This window comes from Euprymna scolopes, chromosome 12 (assembly GCF_053919585.1).
Source record: "Euprymna scolopes isolate OS-2025 chromosome 12, ASM5391958v1, whole genome shotgun sequence".
Taxonomy (NCBI): Eukaryota; Metazoa; Mollusca; class Cephalopoda; order Sepiida; family Sepiolidae; genus Euprymna; species Euprymna scolopes.
In genome coordinates, this window is record NC_136493.1 from 135063272 (window position 1) to 135078490 (window position 15219).

General features: G+C 30.2%; 1 protein-coding gene across 16 annotated transcripts in view; it reads right to left on the minus strand.

Annotated features, from left to right (window-relative positions):
• Positions 1-15219, minus strand: part of LOC145291500 (sorting nexin-13-like) — a 289540-nt gene that overhangs the window by 14208 nt on the left and 260113 nt on the right. For 8 of the 16 annotated variants that reach the window (XM_080137413.1, XM_080137408.1, XM_080137405.1 and 5 more), the window contains 2 exons: positions 12920-13030; positions 4128-4196 (listed from right to left, as the gene is read on the minus strand). In XM_080137413.1, the coding sequence (XP_079993539.1) occupies positions 4128-4196; positions 12920-13030 (180 nt within the window). The remainder of the gene's footprint in view (positions 1-4127; positions 4197-12919; positions 13031-15219) is intronic. The other 8 variants (XM_080137419.1, XM_080137418.1, XM_080137420.1 and 5 more) reach the window with 1 other exon arrangement.

A 15219-nucleotide genomic window follows, 5' to 3' on the forward strand; every position in this document is an offset into this window, starting at 1 on the left:
GTCCGAACTGTCACAAAACGATTGTAACCTATTATGAAAATATACAACTTGTTGCTATCACTCCGATCTTTGTTGTCTTATTTTGGGAAAAATATATAGACTTCTTTTCTGTTGAAGTAATCTTTTTTGTTTGGCTTCCTGTGAAGCATTTTATAAGGGCACGAAATTGTATCTATTCATAAATTGACTTCAATATTTACATGGTATGTTTTGGATCTGCAATTTCTCATTAATTGATTTTTTGTACTTCAGTATGAACCATTCACATATTGGATTGCAGATACTTCATTTTGTACAACTCAAATGATTATTGAATAGATTTTCAAATTAAATTGAATTTTTGAATTTTACTATGATCAACTCATCCATAATTCGCTTCCTTTAGAGATTAAAATTTTATAAAAATTATTCTGTTCAGTATCTCAAATTTATTTTGTTTCTGGATACATTATTCAAAACAAATGGGACAAAACTAATCAAATGCAGCTTCCACAGTGTTTTCTTTTTCAACATGCAAATCATTTTAAAGAGATGGAGGGGGGATTCTTTTATTTTCTAAGTAATATTTCCCAGCCCATCACACATTGCTTAAATCGCCATACTGCTTGTCCTCTTGGCTTAAAGACTTGGAAGTCCATCATTATGTATAAATTCAAGAACTTTAACAAGAAAATTTCAATATTTTGAAAGTTAAAAAATTACACAAATGAAATTCAATTGCAATCCAGATCCAGTGACAAAAAATAAGCCTTTTTAAAAATGGGAGATTCATCCTGCTAACGTATATCACCATCAGATGAAAAATAATAAACATATTTAATGGTTAAACAACCAGTGCTTGTGCATTATAAATGGATATCTTTAAAAAAAAAAAAAAAAAAATACATATTAAGTAAAAACACTATTACATAATTATGTGCCATATGAAAATTAGTAAAAATTCCAAGAATTATTAAAAATGATTGATTAGAAAAATAATTACAAGAAAAAATAAGATTTATCAAATAATGCATTTTTAATGGTTTAGTTTATTCTGTATGACAAACTGACTTATCTCCCCTGTTTTCACGGAACTTTTACTATTTTAAATTAAAAAATGGCGATTCGATAATAATGTCTTGTAAAAAAAAAAAAAAAAAAAAAAAAAAATAGTTCTAGCAAATTTTTTATTCAATTTTTTTTTTTTTTTTAATTTTTAGATTTTTTTTTTTTTTACTCATTTCAATGTGATGCAGAAGCATGTACTAGTGTTTTTAATTAAACTGCATTTTTAAAAATTTTTATTTATACTTATAATGCACAAGTGGATGACCGGATTACAGAGAGTGCATATTTAAATGGTGATTTTCCATTGAAATGTTTTACTGAAAACTGAAGAAAAGTTTTCGTTCAATTTCTGCATTTTCTTAAAAAATTTTTTAGCATTTTGTTCAAAAGTGTGAAAGCAAAGACAGATTGAAGTGCTAGAGTATGTTTCGATCTTGGACATTTTCAGAATATAAATTTAATTTAAAGAGTGGTTATTTTCATTGCCTTTTAATTATGTTGGGTGTAGATTCAATTCAATATTGGGGGCTTTAGTACTTTAGTTTTAAGACTGAGATGTAGGGTTGAAGATGTCCTGTTGGTACTTTTCTCAGGACTGGAAATTTGATACAGTTCTGTTCTTAAAGGATACAGTGATCATTTTATTATTAACTATACTAGAAAAAATATGTGATTTATACTACATTATCACTTCCCATTCCCAAGGATGAGGTAATTCCTAAGAGGAGGGCATTATGATACCAGAACAGATATTCCCCTCTCCTTAACTGAGCATTAAAAGATAGTAATAAAATAATTTTGGATTCAGACATGCAGATATCAAATCTCTGTTAGTAATACATCCATGTTTCCTTAGCTTACAGTTGTTTTTACCTGAACCATCTCCATGGATAATCTACAGACACTATGTCACATGATTAAAGTAACCAATCAAATATCTTTTCTCATATGGGGACAAAGTTTACCTTAAACCCTGTCAATCATACCTATTAACCTTATGCAACTGACAACACATTTCTACCAATAATTTTAAGTAATATTTATCAACATGTGTATACTAATACCATGCATGAACTGATGAATTAGTAAAAATAAAAAAGGTTTCAAAGATTGGTTTCTAATGTTTCAGAATTTTGGAGATAAGGAACGATCATTTGTATTATTTCAACTATCATTTTCATTTTAGTTTTCATATTTCGATTGATGTAATCTCCGACCTTCAGGTATATCTTTTCAAACACAGGAATTTGTATGGAATTTCGAACTGAATCCTTTATTTAAGCCAAAAGGGGAAGGTAGATTGCTCTTGTTCTATCAGCCATAACTAGGTAGAATTATTAAATAATTTTATATTTTATTCTTAGTTATCGTCTTTAGTAAAGATTGAACCATCAACCCCCAGAAGAATGTCACTTGGAATTGATTGTAATCTACACGAACATGTCATGCAATGGATAATGGCATTGGGTAACAGTGTTCAACAAATATTTTTGTATTCAAAAAGATGCACTTGAAGAAAGTCAGAAGTTATGTTTGAAATATTGTAAAACTAACAACAAAGATGGGAATAGTCTTTTGGATGATCTATCTATATACTATTAAAATGTGTCGTTTTTGGAGTTTTTCTGTTCATATACAAATAGAAACGTGATGGTTTGTCTTTCTGAATTTTTTTAGATGAGGTTTGATAATTTGTATAATTTAAATCATTCATCTTCTGCACATCAGTACAGTCAGGACAGCAGGTAGTTCCAAAGCCTAGTTGTTTGAGGGAAGAAACTATTAGAATAGAAAGCTTTCTGGCATTTAGAAATCTCAACAGTGAAGAGGTGTGATTTTATTGCTAAGCAGGTTTGTCGGGGATATATACGTCAAGGGGGGCACAAGTGCAATGAGTTCATCAGAACACATTCCATTAAAATATTTGTAAAACAGGCACAGAGATACAACATTGCGGTGATGGGACAGGGGTTGAAGCCTAGTTGACAAAGTGGGACCTATTAGATTGGAGACGTTTTTTTACCCTTTCCAGGAAGGACAGGCTAGTGGTAGATGCACCAGCCCAGATGTGGCAACAATACTCCATGCATGGGTGAATAATGGCCTTGTAGATGTGCAGGATACTCTCAGGTGTGAGTAGTCTTCTAGCACAATAGAGGGACCCCTCCCCCCCTCTTCCTTGTAACAACCATCGCAATGTCCTCAATGCATTTGTTCCAGTTCATATTGCCCCGGAATGTTACGCCGGGGAGTTTGAAGGAAGAATTCTCAAATAAGGTGTTATTTGCCATGGATATCGGTGGTTGTACATACTATACCAACATTGTTCAAGAAGTGGTTATAAACTAGCCAAAATAATTTAAATCGATTATGAGGTTAAATACTTCAAAATCAAAGACGAAATAAATTATTAAAGAATCTTGAAAATGATCAATTTTTAATCGAAAGTACTCTAGCACTTAAACAATACTAAAGTTTGAAGAAATTTTTGCCCACAGTGCGGAGGCAGAAAAATCAAACATTTTTTTTTACGAATATAAAAAGAAAATAAAAAATGCATCCACGAATCTTCATTAAAACATGTCAAAATATATTTTTATATTTACTTACCTCTTCTTACTGAATCTACTAGAAATGAAAAAGAATGCTTCAAAGCAATTATCTTGATGTGTAAGCAACACAAACCCACACATACAGCCACCATGTGTAGGTACGCAAAACAAAACAGTATAAGTGCCATCTCTATAAGATTTAAGCAATTTTTATCGTATTATTAACTTATAGGAAAAAAGTGGATGTTGATATTAAATACCCTTTTGCACAAACAGAGATCCAAAATACATCTTGCGGTTGATTAGGAAAGCATTGTAAGATATACACACTTAAATAGTGCGGATATGTGAGATGGGATGGACAGGGTTGATTAAGAGATGTTAGGATTCACAGAATAAACTTTTAGTGTCTGACTCTCAGAAAATAAAAGTTAGAAAAAAAAGTTAGAGGGTGGTCAAAGTGCAAAAAGAGGTCAACTGACCATTGGGTTGACAAGATCAAAGAAATGCTGGCAACTATGGACTTACGTCTGGGTCAAGTCCAGCTCCAACTTTACCACTGTCTAGAGCTTCACTCTGCGACAGGTTGGCGGTTAGCTGTAACAAAAACGATGCAAATGTTAACTTTTTTAAATTTTATGTATAAGTGCTAAAGTCTGGTCTCATAGGAAAAACTACTATATAGATATTTTTAAAATTATTTTTTACATAATTTTAATCATGAATAATATATAATTTTATTATCTTTAAGATTGCTATTATGATAGAAAAGCTAACAGATCTAAAAAAAAAAAAAAGAAAAGAGTAGAACTTGTGCTTTTGTATATGAAGGGCAGTGGCAGCTCATTTTCAGTCACAGATATTTCTAATGCTAAGAACCTGAGCATACGGTAAATCACATTAACACATCAGTTCTCATTAGATCACCAAAGTTAAGCAATGTTAAGCCTGGTCAGTATCAGATGGGTGACCATTTGAGAATACTAGGTGCCGTTTGTATTCAGGTAAATGTATACATGTAATACCTCAGGGAGATAAAAACCTGTCTTGTACAGTTCCAAGTCACTCTTGAGCAAGATATTAGCCTTCCTCTGATATTCTGAAGGCTACCATACAGAGCGAAGATGGAGTTCCTCAGCCATGGTGAAAAGCAATGCATCTAGGAAGTTTCAGGTCACCCTTGAGCAAGGTTTAGCACTTGTTTATCTCTCTAATATTCTGGAGGGTTACCATACAGGAGATAGATGGAGGTCATCAGCCAGGACGAAAACAACATATCTAGGAAAAGGGCTCTGTCGAAAAACAAACAAACAAAAAACAGATAGATGGAATCTGTTAGGCCTATAAGTCAATCTTCTAGTGATGATGTCACAAACAAAATACTTGCTTCCAATTTGTCACAAGCCAGCATGGAAGTAGTAAGGTTTAGAAAACTGTCATAGGAATGCTCATGTCAGTGCACATCCTGGTATAACTGGAGATAGGGAAACATGGAAATAGATATTTGAACAGGCCACAAATTACACAAAATTTTCATCTGAAGCATCCACGATTGACTCCAATATGAAAGTGTAATTGATCCTGAAATATCTACGCAATTCATTATGAAGAGTGGCACAGGAAACACATTTATCAGACCGTCCTTTTTGTCACATTTTCTCATGCAATCATTGTGAACGCTGTACATAAATTTGTGAATAAAACATTTCCATCAGACATCTAAAACTGATTAAATGTCTTCAGATTTATTTATGAAAGCATCTTAAATCAGTGTCTTATGCTAATACATAAAAAAATTTATAAACACCAAAAGAAGAGATTGAAATCATTAGAAGGAATAATTCTATGTAGAAAAGGCGGGAAGCTCGTGTGTCTCCTGAGTAAGAAACTAAAGAATAAAGATCTCAATTTGAACAAATATTCTAAGCTGTATATTTTTATATGCAGTAAATTCTCTGTGGGTCCAGACTTTTGCACCATTTTGCATACTTTTATTATATATAAGCAATAGATTGGGTCATATGCGAATGAGATCGATGATGATGATGGTGATAATAATTTTTCTATATTTATTCTTATGCTAATGAATCTCCCGATTTTTCACAGAAAAATCGGGCATGTGTATGCAGAATACATAGTCTAAAAATTTCAGCACTAAAATTGTAAGAATTTATAATTATTTCCAAAATTTGACTTATTTAAAAACTAATATGTGACTAAAATTGAATTACATAGTTTAAGATTTAAGAGGATAGGAACTGCAACATCGGAAAATTGGTAAGTATCGTCTTTTCAAATCCTTTCATAGTGTGATTGTAATGTCTTTTTCTCATTTTTTTGTTTTAACACAATTTTTTTTTTTTTTTTTTCTTAACTTTCTAGATTGAAAACCTTCTGACAGCTTAAATATGATAAAGTGGAAATAAAAATTGGATCAGTACTATATGCAGTTCTGAGCAAGCAAAAGGAGTGGGTGAGAAAACAAAATTAAAAGGCTGTCAAACATGTTCTGTGCAGCTGTAGAGTAGCCAATGAGAGAAAAAAAAAAAATAAGTGAATTATTTTCAAAGAAAGGTCAAGCATTGGCTGTGAAAAATTCAAATATTATATTTGCAAAGAACAATGAATTTTCAACTAAAAATATCCCCAAAACATTCAATTTTAGAAATATGATAAAACCTTATTATGGGTGATTTTTTTCAAAAAATATAGTTTATGAAAAAAAAAAAAATAAATAAAATAATAATAATGAACAGATCATTATGAATTTTCGAATATATATTCTAGGCAACACTGTGAGTAACATTTAGAGATTATTATTTTTTTTTGTAAACTTTGTAGTTGATTTTGATCAAAATTGGAATAAAGATTTTCTATACAATATATTATATATTGATCTTAATCTTTGTCAGGCACATAAAACTGGTACAAAACTGTTCTCCTCCACACTGATGATTCCTCAGAAAAGGATGAAATGTACTTATAAGAATAAAAAATATTTATCATAATATATACATATATATCATATTTTTTGGGGTTTTTTTCATAGTTAGCCACACTAAGAAGCTGTAGTGATGGCGAAACATGTATCAATGGATAACTATTTTATCTATAAATAAATAAAATATACATGCATGTGCATGTATAAAATAAATAATTTGAATCAAATTCAACAAAATGTGGAGAATGTGAATAAATAGCAACAAAGTCCAGTAAAGAGATAATATTTCTTTTCTTCTAATATATAAAGCTATCTTGTTAGATTTTCCAAATAGACCCAAGTAGTGCCTGCCTAACATATTTGATTTGCACTAGCCCATTTGAAAAATATTTTTTTTCTGACACTATCTTATTGGTATGAATATAATTTATCTTCATTTTTTTTTTCTGATAATACTTAGGCCAGTTAGGAATGATATTAAAGTAAAAACATTCTTCCTTACTGACCTCAACAAAAGTGTGGACTTAAGTCTTTCACGTTTTGTGATTTCTTTTCATACTTTGGCCACCTGATAACTAATTACATGTGTTCTTACCATAATATCAAGTAACATAATGTTTCTTCTCATTTTTATTCACATGGCTGTTTCTATTTTTGGTTGTTTTGTTTTATGGCATATCAACCATTTTGGGGTTATTTAATGCTGAATCTAGTCACTTTGGTAAAAGTATTTTGTACTTTAAGTTCTTTATATCTTCAAATATTTATTCATAGTGGTTGGTTTGGTTACAGCATATAAACTCTTTGGGTTATTTAATGCTGAATCTTGATAATTTTTGAAAATCTTTTACTTAAAATTCTCTATATCTTCACATATTTATTCATGGTGTTTAGTTTGGTTTTGTAGTGGCAAATTATATTTTTTGCTTTGCAGAACATGATTGAGTTTTGGAAAGGAAAAAAACCCATTAATGTTTGGTTCACTTTAGGTCAAGAAGCTGATATTAGCCTGATCTGATAGCACCAGGAGATTCTACAATGGATAAATTATTTTGAATGATGTAATTTTAAGGAGACAAGGAATCTTGAGATTTCTTAATGAAGAACGATTTACAGCTGTCATCTTTAGATACAGAGATTTTCTTTTATCTGTTGTTGCAACTGATCCTTTTCCTTAGACACGCATGCACGTCTCTTCTGAGCAAGATTGCATGGCATAGCTAACCAAACATGATTTTGCTTGTTTTCATTAACAAAATAATTTACAAATTAAAAAGCATTTTTTTTTCTTTTCCAGATCCTTTAGGGAGGCGGAATTACTTAAAAATAATAATATTCATATAACATATAAATAAATATCCTTTCCCTTAACATTCAAATTCTTAATTATTTTTTCTTATGGGTTTTAATAGTAATATTGTGGGGGTTTGTGTAAAATTAATGTATAAATATTCCTAGGAAAAGCTGGGTCTGGTTAGCTAGTTCTACATAAATAAAACTCAATTATTAACTTCAGTAACACTTTTGCTTCTTTCCATTCTCTATCATAGCATCTAATTGGTCAACTTTTTTGTTATTACTTGATTTCCCAGACCATAACATGTTGATTAAATCTGAAATGACACTTTATTTCCACAATCATTTTCATATCTTCTATAATAATCTCTTACTTTGTTTTTCTACCTGGATTATTTGAATCATGCACCGCCACCCACCCACCCACCGCCATCTCTTCTCATGTCGACTGCTTATATACAGGGTGGCCCATAAGTCACTTTACATTTTAAAAATAAAAAAAACTTTTTTTTTTTATTAATATATTTTAATTTTTCTTTTCAGAATTATAAAATAAAATCTTTGGAAATTTTTGGTATGGATAAGTTTACAACAGAACAATGAGTGAACATAATTGAATTTTACTTTGAAAATAGACAGTCAATTCTGCAACACAAAGATATTATATGCGCCATATCAATGTTCGACACCCTCCTAGTAGGACTGCCATAATGAACTTCATGACGCGTTTTCAAGAGCAGGGCTCTGTAAATGATAGGTCTAGACATTAATGAGGTCGCTCAGTACATACACCTTAAAATACTGAAGATGTGAGGTAGAGCATTGAAGAGAACTCAACCACATTCATTCAAAGGCATTCTCAAGAACTTGCCATCTCATGGAGTTCTCTACAGCGCATTCAAAGAGACTTGCACATGTATTCTTACAAGGTTCAATTAGTGCAATCTTTACAACCAACAGACTTTCAGAAACGATTAAATTACGCTGTCAAGTTTCAGGAAACTGCAAGAAATGAAAATGAATTTATTCACAAGTTGATCATGAGAGATGAAGCTCATTTCCATTTGAACGGGTATGTTAATAAGCAGAATACCAGATTCTGCGGCACCAAAAAATCCATGCCCGGTTCATGCAAGTCCAATGCACCCAGTTAAAGTCACATTATGGTATGGAGTAACGTCAGAAAGAGTTATTGGGCCCTTCTTTAAAGATGCAAATGAAAATGCTGTGACTTTAATAGCTGAGAGATATAGAGCTAGTGAATTTTGTTCAACCTCAATGATTTGAGATACTCAAAACGTTAATCAGAATTTAAAATATTTAAAATTCTGGAAATATTCGACACGTTGTCTATATGTATGTCAGTTTTCTAAATTCTTTTATTTATTATTGAAGCTTTTAGTAAAATTTACAATTGATAAAGGATATTATATTAAATATTTTTTTAATTCAAGGTGTATCACGAATATACAAGAAATTATTCTAAAACATTTGTTGGGAATTCATGAATTATTTTAGTTTATCAACTTAGTGTATATATATATATATATATATATATATATATATATATATATATATATATATATACATACATATATATACATACATACACGTTATTTGCTGAAAATAACAACTATTGTTAATATATTGTAAAAATAAAAATAATATTAATATTTTCATTTTACTAAAGATTGTAAATGGAATAAAAAAAACTACTTCAGACTGTGTACCAAAAGTTTATCAAATAAAGAAAAAAGAAAAAATGAAAAGAAAAATATCCTAAAACAAACTTTATAGCTTACGACATTTTACACTTACATCAAAACACATACATATACTAAAGCAAACAACTAAATAGACACATGAATATGCAACATAACTAATTGAACATACGCATACATTGAAAAGGGTCTCAGTTTTCAGAATTGGGATATTATCTGATCGAACAATTTTTTTGGTTTTCATTTTAAATTATTCCTTGAATTGAATGATATATTTACATATTTTAATAACGTGGTTGATTATGTACGTGTGTGTGTATATAATATATATATATATTTATTTCTGTGGAAATATATTTTTTTTCAATTATATTTCACTTTTTTTATATACAAATCCTTAATTTATTAAGCTAAATGAAATTACAGAACATATAACAAACAAATGATAAAAGTCTGTATTCCAAATTTCATGATGTTGACCATCTTACAATTTATTCCTTTAATTACTTTGGCATTTTCAATTTAATTAACAATAATTAAATAAATGATTTTGCGCTACGAAACAGTTACTGGCAAGAATTGTAAATGTCAACGTAATTAAAGGAATACATAGTAAGATGGTCAACATCATGAATTTGGAAGATAGACTTTTGTCATTTGTGTGTATATATATATATATATATATATATATATATATATACACACACACTATTAGCTATCATTCTAAAAACCAAAGAATTGAATTAATTCACTCATATTTACTTTTTTAATGCAGACGGCTAAATGTTCCTTATATTATGTCATACACATGTTTTGTTGAATAGCAGAAGATCACTAAACAACTCTTCAGAGATGAATGGATATTTCTCAAAAAAAACTGCTAGAAAGTTTGGACAAAATAGGGAATAAGAACCCTGATTGACTTCACTGCGAAGAAAGATAAAAAAGACACCTTTCCTTCGACACCGGTTTGATCTTTACCTTCGCAGTTGCACACACATTGGCTCTGTAAACAAATTTTGCAACAAGAAACTTTAAAACCAAACTTCGGATTAATACATATTTTTTTAAAATAATAATAATAAAAACTAGTTATATTATTATATTGTAACAATAAAACTTTTTAAAAAAAAATCTTTGGATTGCCTTTTTTTAATTTTTTTTTTATTTTAATAATAAAACAAGTTATATTTACTTGCAACCAAGATTGATTTTTCTGTAGAGTGCGTTTATATATTTACATAACTTTACAAAACAGGATTTTCTCTACATTAATAACCAACGTAAGAATTGAGAATTTAGGACGCTGATATCTCCTGTCAGCAGTCAGTTAAAGAGAAACGAACGATAGTTGAAAATTACATAATTTTTTTATAACTTATTTTTATGAAGATGAAGTGTAGTATTACAACATACAAATCTTTTTACAACTTTCATTTTCAATAAAAACAAACTTTGCTATTTGTTTACCTCCCCACAAAGGCAAAAACTAAAGGTTATAAAAAACATTTCTAAATAAAATCATGTATTTTATTATTAACTACTATCAGGATGCTGATCTTTACTGTCAGCTGAAGAAATCATTCTAGACCGAGGTAATTTTATTAAAATGACATAATAATCAAGAATAGAATACATAATTTTATTGAAATATGTTTTTATAATGTCTATTTTGTATCTTAAAAAACAAAAAAAAATAAGTTTTTAATGTAAAGACCAAAACATATTTAAACATATCACACAACCGAGCATTGATTTAATAATCACTTTATGGCGATTCTACTCAGCATTCTAAATTCTTAGTTCGGTTTTTAATGTAGGAAAAATCCTCTTACCCACAAAATTTTATAAAAAAGTTATGTAAAACACACTCTACAAAAAGAAAAGAAAATTAATCTTGGACACAAGTAAATAATATAACTCATTTTTATTATTAAAAAAAAAAGCAATTCAAATTTTGATTTAAAAAGCTTTATTGCTGTGATATAATAATTTTTTTTAAATCGATACAAAATTTGGTTTTAAAAATTTTATTATCATGATATAAAAATATAACTGGGTGTTATTAGTTAAAAAAAAATTATATATATATATATATATATATATATATATATATATATACACACACACACAAAGTTTGGTTTAAAAATAATTTCTTGTCATGATATTTGTTTTACACTATAGAGCCAATGTGGGTGTTGAGGGAAAAATGTCTTTTTATCTTTCTTTGCAGTGAAGTGGGTCCTTATTCCCTACTTTTTCCGAAAGTTTATTATAAGGAATTAAAAAAGAATTTGAAGAAGAAAACGGAAAAGGAAATAAAGATATGTAAAATCTCCATAAATTAAAAAACTTAGTTGTTGTAGTGTTTAGAGGACGCCCCCCCCCCCAAAAAAAAAAACAGAATTCAAAACGTGGATAATATCTTACGCCACCATGTTGGATTTCAGAAAAATGCTATAAAACATATCTTATGAGATATATATTTATATGTGTGTGTGTGTGTGGAAATATGTTTTTTATTTTTTTCAATTATATTTCATCTTTTATTTATACCAATCCTTTAATTTATGAAACTTAATCTAATTACAGAGTATATAACAAATAAATGACAAAAGCCTATATTCCAAATTTCAAGATGTTGTCCATCTTATTATTTATTCCTTTAAGTATGTTGACATGCACAATTCTTGACAATTTAAACATGGCATAATAAAAGAAGAAATGAAAGGTAATTGTAACCTTTTCCCCAATTTTCAAATTTTGTAACCCAAATGCATTTATTTTCTTTTAATGAATTGATAGGTGCTTTTTTTTTTATGAGTTAAGGGCAGAATAAATTCTTATGATATATGTGTGTGTGTGTATGGGATAGAATGAGTCAATCATTTGTTTGAAATGAATAAAATGTTTACTTTTAAGTCTGATTTTAGAAATTTAGTCTTTTGTGCATGATGAAGGGTGATGCTAGACCTTACAATACACAAAAGATTAAAGATCACCTCCAAAAAATATGCATCTTGAATTTTGCATCACTCATATTCTAGAGAGATTACCATCTTTCTAGAAACTTGCCAAATCCTTTAAATAGATTACAACTTAATTTAAGAGAAGTCAAACAGTTTTTAAGTTTTGAACTTAAAACGTAAACTAAGGAATTTTATGATTAAGTCTAATCTCCTAAATTATACCCCACTCTCCAAAAAAGTTTTGAGGTTAATTGTTATATATCATCCCAAGAAGTAGAGCCTGATGAAGATACTGCCTTATTACCATGAGAGCGGAGAGAGTAAGGGAACCAGTGAATATTAGAAAGAGAGAGATAAAGGTAAAAACTGAATATGATGAGAAGACCGTCTTACCCCTTTGACATTAAACAATTTGCCCACACCTTCAGCCATGTCTGGCATGTGTCTGACAGCAGTTCCAACGGTGCGCACGGAACTGCGCAAAGGAGTCACTAGGGTTTCCATCTGTAAAGTAAGCAGTGTATGAAGACAAAATAATGTGTGCTCTCCAAAATGATGCGGTTAGGAGGAAGGTTGAGAGAGGTGTGTTAGTCGTAACGGGCACTGCAATCCTTCAGATTAAGAAAAGAGGAGACGATGTTGAAGATTGGGGGCGGGGGGGTTCTCTACTCTTTAAAAATGGAAAATAAGTTTAAAAATGAACGTGTGATGTTTGAAATGAAGGAGAAAGACAAAGAGTAAGATAAAACGATTTAAAAAAGAATTGGGTGTTATTGTCTTCATTTTTAAAAGCGAGCACTAATAATTAGTGCAGTTGTAATCGGTGGGTTAAGGTTTTATCAGGATGTATTACATTGTCATAACATTCATCCCTGTCTTGGCAGGGTACAAAATTGAAATTAAAATTTACTAGGGAATCGTCTCTTCTTTATCCCTCAGTCTCTTTCTCACAGAAAAGATGTTACTCGTCTCCTCCTGCTGTTTATCATTATTTATAAAAGTTCTATTCATTTTTAGGTACACAAAGAAAAAAAAAATCTTTACAGTGGTAGTAGCTAAACAAGATTTTGCTGTGAAGGGGGATCAGAGATTGGAACTCAGTTGAGACCCGATCATGAAAATAGCAATAGAGTAGAGAAAGACTAGCAATATCTTTCTGTGAGGAAACCGTAGGAAAAAGAAGAGCTTACCCCCCCCCCCACTAGATTTCAAAGTCAATTTTGTACTCAGTTAAGGCAGGAAAAGTGCTTTGAAAAGCACCTTCCCAGATGTGGTTACAGTACTCCATCTATGGATGTTGCATCAGGAGCGTGTCACTTTCTGTAGCAAAGTAAAAGTAATGTAAACGACCAGTAATTGTAACACCACCAAACCTCATTTTTTTTTTGTTTTTCTACCCTTAGGACAAAAGCCTAATCAAATTTGAAGTCGGATCGCCTTTAACTAGCTATACCTGCCCTTCTCTACAAGGATTTATTCACGAAAATCAGACATTTTTAATTATATAAAACCCAAATAATCGTGTATGTTTTCAAGCTCTCCTGAACAGTTTCATAATTGTGAATTAGCAATCACGATGGCGTCTATGTATGGACTCTCATTTATGATGCATTTTGTATCATGAATATAAGTGTGAATTGTGGGTTTGGCCACAACTGTTTATTAGCATTGGATTTGAAGATGGTCATATTGTAGTCTTCAGAGAAGTAATCTTGAAGCAACGTGTTCCACAGATGGAAACTTCTTGGAAGAAAATTCAGTTCATGAAAGTAGGAGAATCTAGAATGATTTCGGCTGGGGGCATATTTATAGACCTAATATCTGTGAGTTTTGCAATTTTATATGTTTATATTGTAATTAGTTATTACCAATTATGACAAAAGACAACTGAAGAAGGTTGTAGAGTACAACGGATGAAAATTTGCAAAAGAGGAGTAACCAAGACGAACAAAATGTGAATATCATTTAGGAATTTTTTTCAGTCTACTCTCCATGCGACCTTTCTAACTGCTAAACATGTGAATAGTCCTAAAGGGTGAAAATCTCATGCAGTGACAGTAAATAAATCAGTAGGAAAGCAGGCAGAAGCAAAAAACTTTTTAAATAAAAAAGGCTGTCGACAATCAAAACTTTACACAAAAAACGAAAAGGACAAACAAGAACAAGAAAATATTTTATAAAATACAAATTGCAATAATATATATACTAGCATACTTACCTTGTATTGCACAGTTGTCAAATATTTATGATATAGATGGGACAGGAAAAACAGCACTAATTTTGCAAAAAGCAAAATCGATTATTTTTTTTACATAAAATCATCTTCAAAGAAGAAATGTCAATGTGACAGGAATTTGTCCAAAAGCAGTTTACAGCTTTTGTTTATTCCTATAACAATATCCAATAAGTAAACACTAGTGTCCCAAACTGATTTTTATAGTAAACTTTAATAACCTAGAAAACTTTACCCTCCAACTTGAAATTTAATATAAAATGATACGTTGTTTCTGGGTCATTTTAGCCTTTTGCTATTGGATTTTATTTTTATTTTTTATTTTTTTTTGGTGTGAGGGGTATTTTTTCATGTTGACAATTAAAAAAAAAAAAAACTTCCTTAACCCACCAACTAATCTTAAGTTTGAGTGCTCTTCCCTCACATCCTTCCTTAATATTATTACTAACTTTAAGTCCAA